Source organism: Schistocerca piceifrons, chromosome 8 (genome assembly GCF_021461385.2).
Source record: "Schistocerca piceifrons isolate TAMUIC-IGC-003096 chromosome 8, iqSchPice1.1, whole genome shotgun sequence".
Taxonomy (NCBI): domain Eukaryota; kingdom Metazoa; phylum Arthropoda; class Insecta; order Orthoptera; family Acrididae; genus Schistocerca; species Schistocerca piceifrons.
In genome coordinates, this window is record NC_060145.1 from 15,934,074 (window position 1) to 15,953,201 (window position 19,128).

General features: G+C 44.3%; 1 protein-coding gene across 1 annotated transcript in view; it reads right to left on the reverse strand.

Moving 5' to 3' along the window:
• The window catches only part of LOC124711695 (UDP-glycosyltransferase UGT5-like), a 114,192-nt gene that overhangs the window by 80,245 nt on the left and 14,819 nt on the right, over positions 1-19,128 (reverse strand). The window contains exon 2 of the mRNA XM_047241895.1: positions 2,570-2,813. Within this exon, the coding sequence (XP_047097851.1) occupies positions 2,570-2,813 (244 nt within the window). The remainder of the gene's footprint in view (positions 1-2,569; positions 2,814-19,128) is intronic.

The following is a 19,128-nucleotide window of genomic DNA, read 5'->3' on the forward strand; positions in this document are numbered from 1 at the left end:
TATTATTTTCTTGTTTAGCGTTAATTGGACATGACGAGAATATTAATTATGAAAAGGTTACATAAATATGTGTATTCTATGTAATTAATTATTAGTTTGCGTATTTTGATATACCTGTTTTTTATGACCATGTACTCTGATCAATTTTGCAAATAGTATTCCATTTCTTATAGTGTTACGAATTTTAATGATTTTGGAATAGCTAAACCGTTTTCTATGAATTTTGATATGTTGTCAACCTGTTTTATTTTGTGCAAGATGACAGAGTGGAATAAGATTAGGAGTTTCTCCACTCAATTATTATTGTCTACAAATTGGTTTATGGTTAATTAGACGAATGCTAAATTTTTTTGATGTTTTGAGCATATGCATTTCCGCTGTTTCTTTTTTGGGACATTTTCTGAGTCTGTTTACGTTACACGAACATCCTCAGACAATGTGGGGCACGTGTAACGCCGGAAATGCATATCCTCCTATTTCCATCTATCGTACTATTATTTTTTTCCTTGTTTTGTTACCTCAAGATATGACATTTCTGTCTCTTTATATATTGTAATTGTTTTACTGTTTGTATATATATATTTATGCACTCATGTCGATGTATAATTGGTTTGTTTCGTAAATATTATTTGTATTTTTACGCTGGGTCTTGCCTAGGGAAAACTGCTATCGAACGATTACGTCGATAGGTCGTGTGACGAATCAAAGTGTGTAGGATCTTTGGTAGTGTTAACTCTGCCGCGTGGAGCGCGGGCAGAACAGTGAGAGTCTGGCGGGAGTAGCGAATGGAGCAGTTGTTGTGTGACGCTCCCGCGAGTTGCCGCGCTTTCGGGGTTTGGCAGCATGTAATTGCGCTCGACTCGCGATGATAGTTTCTGACATGGTGTCGCGGACGGGAAGCATTAGCTGGCGCACATCAAGAGCCCGTTTCGCCTGGTGACCGTGTCGAGAAGAAGGCGCGCCAACATCCAGCTTCTGCAACAGCGACGGCCGACAATGAGTGACTGTCGCCACCTCTTCGATCGACGGCTTCAAACCTTCAATCAACCAACAAGGAAGACTAAAAGCACGTAAAGTTTCAGAACTGTATGGCAGACCTCAGCTTTTCAAATTGTTCCATTTGCCTCGCAAAATTACAGCAACTTAGCATGAACCTTTGTTGCTCATTGTCCCAATTGCATCGCCAAGCAGGGTCCCTTCCTTTTCCGAAATGAACCCGAGTGTCGTTGAAATTCAAACGCCAGCATTAAAATAATATGATTAGATTTCACTGCTTTAATTTCAAAGTTCAGTAGCTGGCTACAATATTTAGGTTACACGAGCACAAATTTAGAGTGCGAGTTTTGTTAGCATATTTTAGCTTACCTGTGACTGCAGCTCAGCTTGGTACGTACTAAATTTTACTATTGTTAATAGTTCAGAATCATTTAATTCAAGTTCAAAGTTAAATATCTTGTTTCTAAATTGCGTAGAGTCAAGTTGCTTTTGAAATGATTGTTGAGGTAGTCCAAGACTAACCGTATTTTACTGGATTTCGATGTGCTTCAGAAAGAAAGCTCACTATTAACTTCAGTCACTAAATTAACTTTCGATTTTCCGGTTTTATTAATTCTTTTGCTAAATTAAGTCAGAGTGTAGCGAAATTTATTACTTCTGACAAACTTTCAGTTTTCACACTACACGTGTCAACCTTCAGTTGCCACGCTTCTAGTGTTAATTATATGTGTAATAACCTTTCTTTTTCAGTTACTATAGTAATTGTCCTTAGGACTGGCGACCGTGATTTCCCCCAAATCTCAAATATCTAATTACCGCTAGTTAATTGTTAACGTAACGGCCGCACATTTACTTTCTTTATTAACTTTACCCCTTTTCAAAATTAATTTCCACCAGTTTCATTAGCACATTTCCTTTCATTTAGATGTAACCCTTTCCTCCCTCTTTACCGACAGGTTAACTTCGGTGACGATTGCTTTTTCAAAACTCCCATTAGGTACACGCGGTTTAATTTTTCACTGTCATTAAGGTCGATAAGTGAGGGGGGAGGTTACACAATGAATACCCGTTTATCATCTGCATTTCTTCTTGGTGTAGCAACTTTTAAGGGCGAGTAGTGTAGTTCAGACCCAAGACAGTAACAGCTACCTGTCGTTGTCTCCTAGCAGCAAGGAACAATGACGCATATACCTGAATACCACCAATGCTGTAACTACTAATTCTTGCAATCGTTATGAAGCAATGGGTTTGACCGACTGTAACAGTATTTTTCCAGAATATTAACAACTTACTTATTCCATCACTATGCTATGTGTGAGAGTTGTATTTATGTGGGACGGATTACTCGCGACATTCCAAGCCAGCACTGCGTTGATAGCTGAAGGTGCCTACCTCTAAAGATTCTGTGGTAAAATTCCAAAGCAAAGAGAGGAGCTTGTGAAATAAAAAACCAGTGTGACAACCAAACAGATGAAGATAAGGAGTTAGGTAAGAATAGCGTTTCGTCTGGTTAACAGAGGCTTCCTACAAGCTGGAGCAAAAAGAAGGTTCTGTTAATGTGTAAGATACGTACCGTCTGTATTAAGAGGGTTCGGTATGAGGATCTCGGTCCAGTTGCCCCCGGTGCCGCCTTGGCTGGAGGGGAAGGTGGTGACGGCGGTGATGCGGTGGCCGCTCCGCTCCAGCGCCCTCAGGTACGTCTCCGCCAGCACCCACTGGCTGCGGCCCGGTGACTGGAAGAGGCCCAGCACCTCGGCCGCCTCCAGAGCTGGCTCCAGCAACGCCGACGCCCCGAGCATCAGCAGCAGAGGCCTCACCTGTAACGATAGTGCGCAGATCAGGGGCAGATAGGAGCCAGAGTTGACTGCATTTGTAGTAGTAGCAACCTCCAAACCAAACGTCCCAAATCAATCAAAAGTTGTGCAGTACACGTACCAGCAATATTTAATAAGGTAACAAAAAATGGAGTAAGTGTAAGCCTATAAATATCATTATTTGAAGTAGTACAGTTCCACAAAACTCAGACACTGGAAAGCTGTCAAGGAAGTGAAGCTGTAGAGGACAAGGGGTTATTTTTAGGAAATACGGTGCGAAATTGTGATTTAGTGTGTTTCAGTGCACGATTCGCCAGCCTCACGGCAAACGGCGGACGAAGACTGGCCGGTGCGTTATGCAGGTGACACAGTTTTGCAGCGAGCATCGGTATGTGTGTACGTGTGCGGCAGCTATCAACAGCCAGAACGCATGCTCAGCAGAAATACGCAGGCGCGGCCCACGTGTGGCGCGGTTGCGTTAGCCAACTCATCGGGAACCTTCTAATAAACACGCCGCCGCGTAACCGGCGGATTAAGCAGCGGCCTGAACTATTTAAGGACATCAGAGGTGGGCGTCGGCATTCGGTTCGACCCATTGGGCGTTCGGTCGCTGTCACGTCCTCGTCATCATTGACGCCGTCTCCGAGGACCGGCCGGCGGTGGGCGTTGCCCACTGCTGCACCGGCGACTCCCGGCGTTGTCACTAGCGCAGCGTCTGCAGGAGGCAGCTGAGCTGGGCCCCGCCTCATGCCGCTAACCTCCTACTGCATGCGTAGCTGCTGACCGAGTGCAACATCGCCTTCCCCAGACTGCGTGCGTATTAGGAGAACAAACAATAAAGAGGAAGACTGCTAAAAACAGTCACCTTCTCCTACCCAGCCACGCCATACAACCCCGACTGCGTCACCTGCTCCAGTCATCCTGTTACAAAGCGAACATGCAGATGCCAATACGTGCTGTCTACATCAGAGGCAGGGTTCAAGCTTGTATCAGATAGAGGAGACCATACCATGGGTGACTCCATCTGGACTCTGGGCATCTCTGCAGGGTCTCGAGTTTGGGGCCTGCGCCCAGCATGCCTCATACCTGACCCACTGCCAGAACTGCTGGCTGACCAGCGACTATCAAAAAGCCCACAGGCTGAAGTCGCTACTTCGCTGAGGCCACCCCCCCCCCCTCCCCGCCCCCTGTCCATTTACCCAGTTAACATGTGTTGCCATTGCCTTGTGCCATGCTGAGGTAAACGTGCTGCCTGGGGGTCGTCACACACCATCGACTTGCTGCCTTCCATCAGTGCATCGTTGACTTACTAAACAAGGAATATATTTCAAAATTGAGCCCTACCAATACCACAGTTACCGAGTTAATGGTATTATGAAACCCATCGCACTGCGCACGCTATCCCAGGTTAGAGACGACCATCCTTGGCCATTAATTGACGTGTCCTCCATCCATCCCACTAGACTAGTATCAGAAGAGAGCCAGTAAAAACCAACGTCATCATGAGTCAGAATTCAGCTCATCTATCACAACGTGGACAGTGAGAACAAAACGTTTTTTACTTTACTGCATTCCATTCAAATGATTGAAAATGGTGGTACCGTTGGAGTGCAGGATCGGTTTGAAGGTTTGCTCCATGGAAGTGGACTCAGTGGTAACACTAAAGGGTCTGCTGAAGATTTGTACGCAGGAAGGTGTGGGCTATGTTAGGTGCTCAGGCATAGTGTCCCATGCGCCCATCACTCAGTAATAAACTGGCTCAAACACAGATGATCTGGGCATTACGCTAGAGGACATAAAGAATGGGCATGGTTAATACACGGATGTATGCACAAAGTGTGCTTGTAGTCAAGAGACTGACACTGATACATGTTAATTTCTTCCGTTCTGTTCTTGTAGACATAGCCTTATAATGATGGAGGATGTTCAAAGGGAACAGAACGCTTGGAATTAGGAGTCAGTGGAATACAGCCCAACATCTCAGTATCAACTTTTCAGCTACTGCCAAACAGGAGCAAGAGCTACAGCCATAAACCTCACAAATCCTCTACTGTGTTCGTCCGATAATCCGTTAAAGTACCATCTGCTAAGAACATCACTTTTATAAATAACACCTTGAATCTGTCCTCACTCTGCTCCCCAGACGAGCATATGGCCAGATAGAGCATTAGAGTGGAACCGATGTTCCAGCATATTCAGCAGTACCACAGCACTTACCATCACAGGATCATAGTAAGAAGAATTTTGTGTTCATGATTCTGATCCTCGTTTGTGTAGCCTATGCCCGTCTACAGTGGGGAACTCTGACTGAGTGGTTCATCTCTAACATTTAAGTAGTTATTAATGTACTTGTATCCATAAGCCTTGGGGTGAATTGAACAAAGGACAAGAGACAACCAATGCAGAAATCAGTAAAAATAAAAATGTAAATATTCCTTTGTTCAAAATCGTGTCTCCAAATGTTCTTTGCTGATTACATATAAATTTTACACACCTTTGCATTCCATTCGAATTTTGCGTGTTTTACATACCTACTGCAGCGTCATGTAGTACATTCACATTCAATGTTGTGTCAGAATTTCAAAGCAATTGGTGAATAACTTCCAGAGATTTAAGATTTCGAACGAACGAATATTTACATCTACATAAATACAAACGCAAACGTTTGTTTGTTTCAAATCGTAAATCTCTAAAAGTTCTACATCGATTGCTTTCAAATTTTGACACAACGTTGCATTCGAATACGAGCATACTTTTATATACATGTTTTTAACTTATATATATATAATATATGTAGTATATGTATATGTAGTATATATAATATATGTAGTAAAGGGGAAACTTTATTATGAAAAACCTGAAAAGTACTTTGCAGATGTACTTCAGTACAGGGTGAACATCAATAAAACTGACAACAGCAGGGACTGATTTTCGACTGGAAATGGAGGGAAAAAATGGACGGTGTGCGTGCAACGACAACAAATCCTCTCGGAACACTGTACAGAGCTGCATCATATCCACGCCTCAACAGATGTTCAAAGTGGCCTCCGTGGGATGCAATGCACACGTTGTCATGCAGGATACACATAATTGTACTTTGTTGGTGGATCGCTTGTCTGGAGGTTTTACAGGGGTCCGTCTCAGCACCCTCTAGAACCCCATCCTCCAGATCTGGTGTACGCACAGCCTGCGGCCTACCGGCACATTCGTTTGTCTGAATGGCCCCGTGACGATGCAAACATCGAATAAGGGCTTGCAATCTTGTGTGATGTGGTTGGTGTCTGTCAGGGTACTTGTTTTGGTACAGCTGTGCTGCCTCTCGACCATTTCTATCTGCTTGACAGTACACAAACACCGTCTCAGCGTCTTCCCTATATGAATAATGAACCATTCTCCTGCTTACAGTAGGCTGCGTCAGTCACACAGCCTGCTACACACAAGGAAGACACGCCACATGCTCAGGGGAACTGCCGTTTGTCAGAGCCGTCTACCGTGGCGACGATCCATTTCCGGACCCATGTTCACAGGACCTTTTCCCCTTTTCTCCTCCATTTCCAATCAGGAATCCGCCCCTGCAGTTTTGCATCACCCCAGTTCTCAGAACTCCTGAAGATAGACGTTGACTGTGGCTATTATTCACAGACACAGTCCCTTTGACTGGTCAGAGATGTCACTAAACCCGCCCAAAGATGTAAACAACTATGCATGAGCAGCGCACGGAGGGGGTCGGACAGCCGATCAGTTCCAGTCATTCCACCAGGAAGGAGGTACACGGCTCGAGTTGTCTGTAGTTCAACCATGCCTAGACGGTGAATACCGTGGTTCGATCGTGACCGCATTGTTAGTTTTGTGCCAGGTAGGGCTCTCAACAATTGAAGTTTCCAAGCGCCTCGGAGTGAACCAAAGCGATATTGTTCGGACATGGACGAGATACAGGGAGACATGCCTCACTCAGGCCGCCCAAGGGCTACTACTGCACTGGATGACCGCTACCTAAGGATTATGGCTCGGAGGAACCCTCACAGCAACGCCACCTTGTTAAATAATGCTTTTCGTGCAGCCACAGGACGTCGTGTTACGACTCAAACTGTGCGCAATACGCTGCATGATGCGCAACTTCACTCCCGACGTCCACGACACCATGCAGCGCAGTGCAGATGGGCCCAACAACATGCCGAATTGACCGCTCAGGACTGACATCTCATTCTCTTCACCTATGAGTATCGGATATGCCTTCAACCAGACAATCGTCGGAGACGTGTTTGGAGGTAACCCAGTCAGGCTGAACACCTCAGGCACACTGTCCAGCGAGCCAGCAGGGTGGAGGTTACCTGTTGCTTTGGAGTGGCATTATGTGGGGACGACGTACGCCGCTGGTGACCATGGAAAGCGCCGTAACGGCTGTACGATACGTGAACGCCATCCTCCGACCGATAGTGCAACCATATCGGCAGCATATCGGCGAGGCATTCGTCTTCATAGACGACAATTCGCGCCCCCAGGGTGCACAGTCAGGATAACGACATCGCTCGACGAGAGTGGCCTGCATGTTCTCGAGACATGAACCCTATCGAATATGCCTAGCATAGATTGAAAAGGACTGTTCATGTAACCCACTAGCCACTGTGTGGGGTCAACGTAGAATCGCCGTTGAGGAGCGGGACAATCTGGACCAACAGTGCCTTGATGAACTCGTGTACAGTATGCCACGACGAATACAGACATGCATCAATACAAGAGGACGTCCTCCTGGGTGTTAGAGGTACCGGTGTTTACAGCAATCAGGACCACACCTCTGAGAGTCTCGCTGTGTGGTGGCACAACAAGCAATATGTGGTTTTCATGAGCTGTAGAAAGGGCGGAAATTATGTTTATGTTGATCTCTATTCCAATTTTCTGTACAGGTTCCAGAACTCTCTAAACTGAGGTGATGGGGAACTTTTTGACCGGGCCAAATATCTCACGACATAAGCATCAAACGAAAAAACTACAAAGAACGAAACTCGTCTAGCTTGAAGGGTGAAACCAGATGGCGCTATGGTTGGCCCGCTAGGTGGCGCTGCCAGAGGTCAAACGGATATCAACTGCGTTTTTTCAAATAGAACCCCCATATTTTTATTACATATTCGTGTAGTACGTAAAGAAATATCAGTGTTTTAGTTGGACCACTCTCTTTGCTTTGTAATAGATGGCGCTGTAATAATCACAAACGTATGAGTACGTCGTATCACGTAACATTCCGCCAGTGCGGACGGTATTTGTTTCGTGATACATTACCCGTGTTAAAATGGACCGTTTACCAGTTGCGAAAAAGGTCGATATCGTGTTAATGTATGGCTATTGTGATCAAAATGGCCAACGGGCGTGTGCTATGTATGCTGCTCGGTATCTTGGACGACATAATCCAAATGTCCGGACCGTTCGCCGGGTAGTTACGTTATTTAAGGAAACAGGAAGTGTTCAGCCACATGTGAAACGTCAACCACGACCTGCAACAAATGATGACGCCCAAGTAGGTGTTTTAGCTCCTGTCGCGGCTAATCCGCACATCAGTAGCAGACAAATACCGCGAGAATCAGGAATCTCAAAAACGTCGGTGCTGAGAATGCTACATCAACATCGATTGCACCCATACCATATTTCTATGCACCAGGAATTGCATGGCGACGACTTTAAACGTCGTGTACAGTTATGCCACTGGTCACAAGAATAAATTACGGGACAATGACAGATTTTTTTCCACGCGTTCTATTTAGCGACGAAGCGTCATTCACCAACAGCGGTAACGTAAACCGGCATAATAAGCACTATTGGACAACGGAAAATCCACGATGGCTGCGACAAGTGGAACATAGCGACCTTGGCGGGTTAATATATGGTGTGGCATTATGGGAGGAAGGATAATTGGCCCCCATTTTATCGATAGCAATCTAAATGGTGCAATGTATGCTGGTTTCCTACGTAATGTTCTACCGATGTTACTAAAAGATGTTTCATTGCATGACAGAACGGCGATGTACTTCCAACATAGCTCGCGTGCGGTCGAAGCGGTATTGAATAGCATATTTCATGACAGGTGGATTGGTCGTCGAAGCACCATACCGTGGCCCGCACGTTCACCGGATCTGACGTCCCCGGATTTCTTTCTGTGGTGAAAGTTGAAGGATATTTGCCATCGTGATCCACAGACAACGCCTGACAACATGCGTCAGCGCATTGTCAATGCATGTGCGAACATTACGGAAGGCGAACTACTCGCTGTTGAGAGGAATGTCGTTACACGTATTGCCAAATGCATTGAGTTTGACGGACATCATTTTGAGCATTTATTGCATTAATGTGGTATTTACAGGTAATCACGCTATAACATCATGCGTTATCAGAAATGATAAGTTCACAAAGGTACATGTATCACATTGAAGCAACCGAAATAAAATGTTCAAACGTACCTACGTTCTGTATTTTAGTTTAAAAAACATACCTGTCACCAACCATTCCTCTAAAATTGTGAGCCATATGTTTGTGGCTATTACACCGCCATCTATCACAAAGCGAAAAACGTGGTCCAACTTAAACATTCATATTTCTTTACGTACTACACGAATATGTAACAGAAAATGGGGGTTCCTATTCAAAAAAACGCAGTTGATATCCGTTTGACCTCTGGCAGCGCCATCTAGCGGGCCAACCATAGCGCCATCTGGTTTCACCCTTCAAGCTAGACGAGTTTCGTTCTTTGTAGTTTTTTCATTTGATGCTTATTTCGTGAGATATTTGGCCCGGTCACGGTCAATGGACCACCCTATATACGTGTGTCTGTGTCTGTGTGTGTGTGTGTGTGTGTGTGTTTATGTGTGAAATGTTGTTAGGAAATAGGTAAGTTGTATTTATGGCTTATTGGTCTATGGTTGGAATGCTGTATGCACAGCAAGACTCAAGGTCAGGGAGAGGGAAGAATAGGAGATGCACAGAGGGGTGGGAGGAAATGGGAAACGAAAGTAGGGTATCAAGAGAGAGAGGGGGCAGGAGGGCATCGTGACAGAAGGAGGAGGAGAAGACAGACAGGGAAAAAGGGAAGGAGATGATGGACAGAGAGGAGGGGTGAGAGGGGGCAAGAGAAAATGGACAGAAATGGAGGATGAGAAGATGGATGGAGAGAGGGGAAGAGGTGATGGAGAGAGAGAGAGAGAGGGAGTAGGAGGAGGAGATGGGCAAAGAGAGGTGGAGGAGGAGATGACCAGAGACAGGGGGCAGAAGGAGATCTGGAAGTATATCCAAATCGCATACATATTATAAACGTGTTCTTTCTCTTTTCTTTGTTTTCCATTTAAACAGACTGAGCCACAGCAGTGCGCGGCCAGCAACACCTCGTTCCAAATAAGATAGTAGGAGAATGTAAAAAGTACTTTTCATTCTAAGATTTAGCACCAGTCTAGGATTCAGTGGACCATATCTTCCAAAGGGGGGATGAATGTTATGGCAGCACCATTCTCAACAGACTTTACAGCCCGCATCAAGAGGAGGGGGTGAGGGGAGGGGGGGGAGGGGGTGCTGTCGCGGTCGGAAAACTGGTGAGCCGGCGTGTTTGGTGTCAGCAGGCCACAGTCGCAAGTTGGAGTAGCGAGTTGGAGTAGCTCGCATTGTGGTCTCACACTGCATTGTCTTGGTCGCCTGCGAAGCACAAAGCTGCACAGAGCCGCTTCAAGTACTCGCTGTTCAGACCCAGCAGCATCCTATCTTAGACTACTGCCGACACCGAGATGTACTGCAGGCTGGCAGATGGTCCCATGTGTGCCGAGCAGGTTCATCCACTCCTAGCTGCTTCATTTGCTACCACTGCTGCTAGATCTGGTGATTCCAGGGCTCAAGTGGTAGGCATCAAGAGGAGCCCATCTCCTGGGTGACTTCATTTGGTCTCTTGGCATATCGTGTTGAGAGCCTCTTACCACGCCCACTGCCACAGTCTCTGCCGACGTATTCACGTAGGCAAAAGTGGTCATTCACAATCGTTAACTATGTCGATGCAACACTTGAACACTTCTGGACTGACGGCACATATTCCACCGTATTATCCAGAAACAATATAACGGCAGCTTAATCTACACTCAACACTCACATCTACTGTCGCAATCTGCGTTGCCCCGGACTACCTGAAACGCACATTCGCCAATCCCACACAAGATGACACAACCAACATAAATCGTTAGCCAAGTTCAAAGTACATTAGGGACAATATTATGACTCACAATATCACTCAAAATCTGAATGAAATTGGGCGTAATCTAGGTGACAGCTTTTGCGTTAGGCTCTCCATGTCATATACATGTAAAGGTCACAACACACATCGCAAATATAATCTGCTGTATACAGGGTGTTACAAAAAGGTACGGCCAAACTTTCAGCAAACATTCCTCACACACAAAGAAAGAAAATATGTTATGTGGACATGTGTCCGGAGGCGCTTACTTTCCATGTTAGAGCTCATTTTATTACTTCTCTTCAAATCACATTAATCATGGAATGGACACACACAGCACCAGAACGCACCAGTGTGACTTCAAACACTTGGTTACAGGAAAAGTTCAAAATGTCCTCCGTTAGCGAGGATACATGCATCCACCCTCCGTCGCATGGAATCCCCTGATGCGCTGATGCAGCCATGGAGAATGGCATATTATGTCACAGCCGTCCACAATACGAGCACGAAGAGTCTCTACATTTGGTACCTGGGTTGCGTAGACAAGAGCTTTCAAATGCCCCCATCAATGAAAATCAAGAGGGTTGAGGTCAGGAGAGCGTGAAGGCCATGGAATTGGTCCGCCTCTATCAATCCATCGGTCACCGAATCTGTTGTTGAGAAGCGTACGTCCGCTTCGACTGAAATGTGCAGGAGCTCCATCGTGCATGAACCACATGTTGTGTCGTACTTGTAAAGGCACATGTTCTAGCAGCACAGGTAGAGTATCCCGTATGAAATCATGATAACGTGCTCCATTGAGCGTACATACTGACGAAATTAAAAGGAGCTCTAACATGGAAATTAAGCGTTTCCGGACACATGTCCACATAACATATTTTCTTTATTTGTGTGTGAGGAATGTTTCCTGAAAGTTTGGCCGTACCTTTTTGTAACACCCTGTATACAAGTGTACGAGTAGTACCTAAAATGCTCCAGTGGACGCTCGACCAGTAAGATCCAACATACAAATTCTGTTCCATGTTACGATTGCCATTCGTCTAGGTACCCTGGCATGTGTTGAGACGTGGTTCAGCTCTGTCTACTGGATAAGGTTAAGAAGAAATAACGTAATTCGAGACGATTTGGCTGATGGAAAGGGTGCAACAGGCACGAGCGAATATTCGTTAAATTATAGCATAGCAACAATTGATAGCACAGACGTGCAGCTTGATGTATTTATTTATAACACAGGTGCTTTGGATTCAGTTTTAGTGTTTTCTATGTGATATTTTGTAGCTGTAGGGTGATATCTTGGCCAGCGGGCATGCACCCGTGTAGCCGGCTCGGGCACCAGAGACGTCTCTGGGACTTTCGGAAGCCCCCACCTTTGTGCTCACCACCCTGCTGTGGTCAAAGATTAAAGCAAATCCACGCCGCCGCCGCGTTATACTGGTGGGCCAACGCGTTAGCCGGCCAGACTTGTAAACTCACTGTGTGGTTATGACAAAGTCTCTCTGTGCTATTACATAAACTTCGAGCTCTTTCAGTACCGCGTACCTTTGTCACAGCTGTGTACACGCTGCTGCCCATTGTTGGGAATACACAGGGCTAACAATGAGATGGTGGACACACAGTGAGAGCACGTACCCACACAGGTTTCAAAAAATGTCTCTAAGCACTATGGGACTTAACATCTGAGGTCATCACTCCCCTAGAACTTAGAACTACTTAAACCTAACTAACCTAAGGACATCATACACATCCATACCAGTAGCAGTCGCGCTGTTCCAAACTGAAGGGCCTAGAACCGCTCGGTCACCGAGGCCGGCTTTTGCTTTTCACCAACAGTGTATCAATAAATTTGTGCATTTGATCTATTTGTAATTGTTAATATGAAAAATTTTATCAAATCAGTATTAGCCACTGCCCAAAACAATTTGTAAATTTTTTGTGGGGAGCATGGGGGCTATGCAAGCAGGCTGTTTAGATTTTTATGTTGGTAACGCCACGTAGCGCTCTCTATCAAAATCTTTCAATTGCTAACTATATGCCTATCAGTAGTTAGTGCCTGCAGTAGTTAGAATCTTTTATTTAGCTGGCAGTATTGACGCACGCTGTATTTTGCCTCTGACCTCTCAATTACAAGCTATCGGCAGCAGACACTTCACTGTTAGTGCTCTCTCTAAAATGGTTCAAATGGCTCTGAGCTCTATGGGACTTAACTACTGAGGTCTTCAGTCCCCTAGAACTTAGAACAACTGAAACCTAACTAACGTAAGGACATCACACACATCCATACCCGCGGCAGGATTCGAACCTGCGACCATAGCGGTCGCGCGACTCCAGACTGTAGCACCTAGAACCGCTCGGCCACTCCGGCCGGCCCAGTGCTCTCTCCCCCAGCAGTAAATGTCTTGTCTGTACTGAACCGAATACCACAGCTGCAGCTGTCAAGCAATGTAATGTGGTAAACCATTTTATAACTGACGTTTCCAGGGACTGCCTACTTACTATTTTCTCTTGTACTTATATAGCATTAATTTTTATTTTATTTTATTGCTTATCAGGCCAACCATGGACTGCCTATGAAATTATATGACTGTAACCCAAACATGTGTCGTTAATTGTTGAAATATTGTAAGTGCTATTTTTATTCTGTTTTTGGACTCAATTTATTCAGGTTTCTGCAACCAATGGTTGATTCTACACTGAAGCTCCAAAGAAACTGGTATAAGCATGCGCATTCATGTACAGAGATATGTAAAGAGGCAGAATACGGCGCGTATGTCGACAACGCCTATATAACAACTGTGTGCCGCAGTTGTTAGATCGGTCACTGCTACTACGATGGCAGGATGTCAACATTTAAGTGAGTTTGAACGTGGTGTTGTAGTCGGAGCACGAGTGATGGGACACAGCGTCTCCGAGGTAGCGATGAAGTGGAGATTTTCCCGCAGGACCATTTCACGAGTGTACCGTGAATATCAGGAATTTGGAAAAACATCAAGTCTCCGACATCGCTGCGAGTGGAAAATGTCCTGCAAGAACGGGGCCAACGACGACTGAAGAGATTCGTTCACAGTGACAGAAGTGCAACCCTTCCGCAAGTTGCTGCAGATTTCAGTGCTGGGCCATCAGCAAGTGTCAGTGTGCTAACTATTCAACGAAACATCAGCGATATGGCCTTTCGAAGACGAAGGCCCACTCGTGTACCCTTGATGACTGCACGACACAGAGCTTTACGCCTCGCCTGGGCCCGTCAACACCGACGTTGGACTGTTCATGACTGGAAACATGTTGCCTGGTCGGACAAGTCTCGTTTCAAATTGTATCGAGCGGATGGACGTGTACGGGTACCTCCATACCTCCTGAATCCATGGACCTTGCATGTCACAGGGGACTGTTCAGCCTGATGGAGACTCTGTAATCGAATGGGGCGTGTGCGGTTGGAGTGATAGGGGACCCCTGATACGTCTAGATACGACTCTGACAGATGACACGTATGTAAGCGTCCTGTCTGATCAACTGCATCCATTCGTGTCCATTGTGCATTCCGACTGACTTGGACGATTCCAGCAGGACAATGCGACACCCCACACGTCCAAAATTGCAACAGTGTGGCTGCAGGAACACTCTTCAAAATGGCTCCGAGCACTATGGGACTTAACTTCTGAGGTCATCAGTCCCCTAGAACTTAGAACTACTTAAACCTAACTAACCTAAGGACATCACACACATCCATGCCCGAGGCAGGATTCGAACCTGCGACCGTAGCAGTCGCGCGCGGTTCCGGACTGTAGCGCCTAGAACCGCTCGGTCACTAGCGGCCGGCCTTAAACTCTTCCGCTGGCCACCAAACTCCCCAGACAAGAACATTATTGAACATATCTGTGATGCGTTGCAACGTGCTGTTCGGAGAAAATCTCCACCCCTCGCACTCTTACGGATTTATGGACAGCCCTGCAGAATTCGTGGGGTCAATCCCCTCCAGCACTACTTCAGACATTAGTCGAGTCCATGCCACGTCGTGTTACGGCACTTCTGCGTGGTCACGGGCGCCCTACACGATATTAGCCAAGTCTACCAGTTTCTTTGTCTCTTCAATGTAATTAAACTTTTTTCTAGTACGCATGCAGTTGCTTGAGAATGGTTACACAGCCGAAACAACGTACTACACAAATTTAAAGAAAAGGAATGTTAAACAACTGATGCAGGAAACATTTCTCTCAAGATCCGTATTTCAGGTTAGCAAATGAGAAACAGTGATACACAAAATGGAAAACAAACGTAATCGACACAGTTCTGCTGTCAACCGATAGTGCGTATACAATGTGTGTTTTGTGTGAGGAATGTATAAAAAAAACAGTATATTGCTCACTACGGATAGACCGAATTAGGTTGTACTGGTTTTAATAGACTGTGCTTGTATTTGCAACGATGCAGCCTGACTCCTTTTCGATTTTTTCATGGTTTTTCCAAATTACTTCACGCAAATGCCTGGGGGCTTCCTACTATAGGGACACCACCGTCAGCCTTGCCCGTCAGTGAAAACTAGGCCTGTAAGTGTGTGAATCCTGCATACAGGATGAAGTCGGTTTTTTGATCTCAGTTTGCAATACCGCGGCATGTCCGCTGTCCTTACGAAAGCGATCCACGAGTGAGTAAAACTACTACTACTACTGCTGCTACTGTTACTACTACAACTGCCTCTACTACCACGATCGCTAGATGCAGGAGAATGAGATGAAAGGAAAGCAAACGAGAGAAAACGATAATAATAGGGCATGTAGCAGAGACTGATTAATTTGTCCTGTCTGCTACAATGGAACTAGTCTTAAAATATTTATACACTTTTTCAGACCCTTCGACACGTTACAGATGAATGATTTGAATTCAGGAATTGCGGAATATATGTTCAGCACGACACGTATTGTTAATGATATGCACAAAGCTCTGACGTTAGTGTATGCTCCGTCATATTGATATTACGGACAGAATTAGTTAGCTACGTTTCCCCACTATAGTGAAAATAAACTGTATTATTACACATGTTGTGTGTTCAAATGCGTGTGAAATATTATGGAACTTAACTGCTAAGGTCATCAGTCGCTAATCTTACACACTACTTAATCTAAATTATCCTAAGGACAAACACACACACACCCATGCCCGAGGGAGGACTCGAACCTCCGCCGGGACCAGCCGCAAAGTCCATGACTGCAGAGCCTGAGACGGCTCGGCTACACATGTTGTCTCCCTTCTTGTTTAGAACTGTTTTTCTGGCAGCTGCAGATCTACAAGCTGTGTACCTTAATTGCCTTCTTTTGCAGCTGTAGCGAAGGTCTCATTTACACACCAAAGGCGTTTCGCTTTGTTCTGAATCATCTTCTGTTGTCACTGTAACAATATGGTTTTTTGTTATAATTTTGTTCGCTAGGATTATGGACAGTTCGCATGCTTTACTTAATACTGTAAATAGTTTCAGTTCCTATCATTATTCACGGTTTTCTGTCGTTTACTTCATTCTTCCTGTACTTTCACGTGTACGTGTGAAACAGCAGTTCCACTGCACTAAAATATATTCACGTTTCTGTGTTCCCTAGAGGCCTTCACCTGAAGTACCAAAACATCCACCTCAAGCTTCCTCACACGATTCGATTTATGACTGCTAGTTGTAGTAAGTAAAACACGCGAACTGTTCATGATCCTAGCGAACAAAATTGGAATAGGAAGAAAACCATGTCGCTACAATGACCACTGAAGATGCTTTACAATAAAGGGAAACGGGTTTCGTCTTAATAAGATTTTCATTACAGTTGCAAACGACTGCAATTTATTAATTTATTAACTCCTCCCATTTACGGTGACCATATTTTTTTCGGACAAAAGTGGGACTTTCATACATTTACTTGGCCAAAAAGTGGTACAATTTTTATTTCTCGTTAAATGCTAACATTTCTTCTTCCTCTGCAAATATAGCCTTGACTGATATTTGTGTGTGTGTGTGTGTGTGTGAGTGAGTGTGAATACTAAACCAAACAAAGAATGGAAAGACTGGAAAGAAGCACATTTCAAGTTTTCAGAAATTTACTCATTAAGAAATGTAACATTTATAACACAGAATGGACAAAGACATACAGCAACAATCACTACAAAAAAAGTTCTTAGTGAACACAAGTAATTTAAGGTTTTGTGGATTCCACCCTGCAATCGTATTTTGTCGAAGATGAAATTTCATTCAGCAACTCACGTTTGCCTAATGGGTATGAACAGAAGTCAGTGCAACTGTATTTACTGAAGTTCAAACAGGTCAGTAAAATACACTTAACGCTCCTCACCGTAAGTCTGTCCACTGTGACGTTTGTAGGCTGAAAACTCTTTCAACATTTGCATTGTGGGCAGGGAGTGAAAAGAAGTATTGCGCCATATGAAGCGATTCTTTGAACTGTTCATTACACTGGCAAGATCTGAAAAACCTACACCATTTTTCATGTGCCATCAACTGATTCCATTGTTCACTGTCTGCTTCCACTTGTTGTTTTACAAATGACTGTATATGAACTATTTCATCAAATAAGAGGCTGTCATTTACTACAATGCCTTTTTCATTCAGCCACATCAAAGTATTTTCAACTACTGACCATTCTGGTGGTTCTGTGAGCATCATCCATGAGAATACAGAAAACTCAGCTATTCCCTGTAACCATTAGGATAAATAGTCTACTGAAGCATCATAAAACGTTGATACTGCTATGTCAAATTTCTTAACAGACTGGTCATCACAATCATTCAGCAGCTTTTTAACACTTAGTGATACAAAATGCTCATGTTTCCTTGAATTTAGACTTGTCAAAGCTTTATTTACGACTGCTAATACTTCACATATGGAATTATTCTGTTTCTCAATGCTCAGAATGGTTTGTTGGAAAACACTCATTTTTGAATGTGCAGAAAGTAAATAACATTCATTTATAGGATCACTGAAAAAAGTCTTTAAGATTGCAGGGCACTTTGAGTTAGACTGTGACAAAAAGTAAGATCTCAAAGGTTCATACATTTCCAAGATCCTTTCTATGGCTGGCAGCAATGAAAGCCATCTTGTTTTGGAAAAGTAAAGTAAATATTTGTAAGTGACACCAACAAATTCACAGAATTCTGTGAGTCCTGCAACCCGGATAGAAAAAATATGAAAATGGTTGTACAACTTCATGACAATGCAGTCAATGTCAACAGGTAAAACATCACAAGCACTTTGAAGTGTGTTATGAACAACACGTGCTGGACAACCTATGCCAACAATGTTAGAGTTTTTTAATTTTTCTTTCAGATGTGTGAAAACTTTATTACCCTCTTTCTTCATTAAACCCCTCAAAATTACAGTTAGTACTGTCTGCACCAAATGCAACACACTTTGAGATGATACTGAATGACTGTATAACATGAGAAAGATAATTGGAAATTGTTTCGGACTTTTCGTTCTGCAATTCATCAAGATCAAGCAATTTCGTCTGCAGTCCACCCTCACTGAATTATTACAGGAAAAATTTTCTGATGCCCATGGCTGCTAGCATCAGTGGATATTGAAAAGTATTTTGCAGTGTTTACAGCATCTATTACCTGTTTCTGGGAATGCGGAGCTATAACATTGTTGATAATTGCTTCACACTTTGTTCTTCCACACGAAACATTTTCTGCAATTTTAGAATCAGGAAAATGTTTTTTGTTTAGTTGAACACTGCAGTCATTAGAACGATAGCTTTGGTGGTCTTTAACAACATGGAATGACAGCGTTCCTTCTGCTGCAGCTAAGTTTTTCTGTTCCTGTGTATTTGAAGTTACAAAATATCACGTCATTTTTTGCGAGGAACCTGCCGATCGAAGATTCTCCCTGTGTTTCTCTAATTCCATATGATGTTTGAGATCTGCAGCACCATCATGAGACACGGATACAGCACAGTTACATACGTTACATTTTGCTGAACAGTCATTGTCTGTAGCAAAGAAGCAAGGAAATTTCCTCTGAAGCTCTTCCGAAAACTTTGATTTTCGTTTCAGCACCGCCACGACGTGCTAGCACTTCACGAAACTGATACTGAATGCTGACAACAAGGACAAGCAAAAGCAAAGAAAATAAGAGTA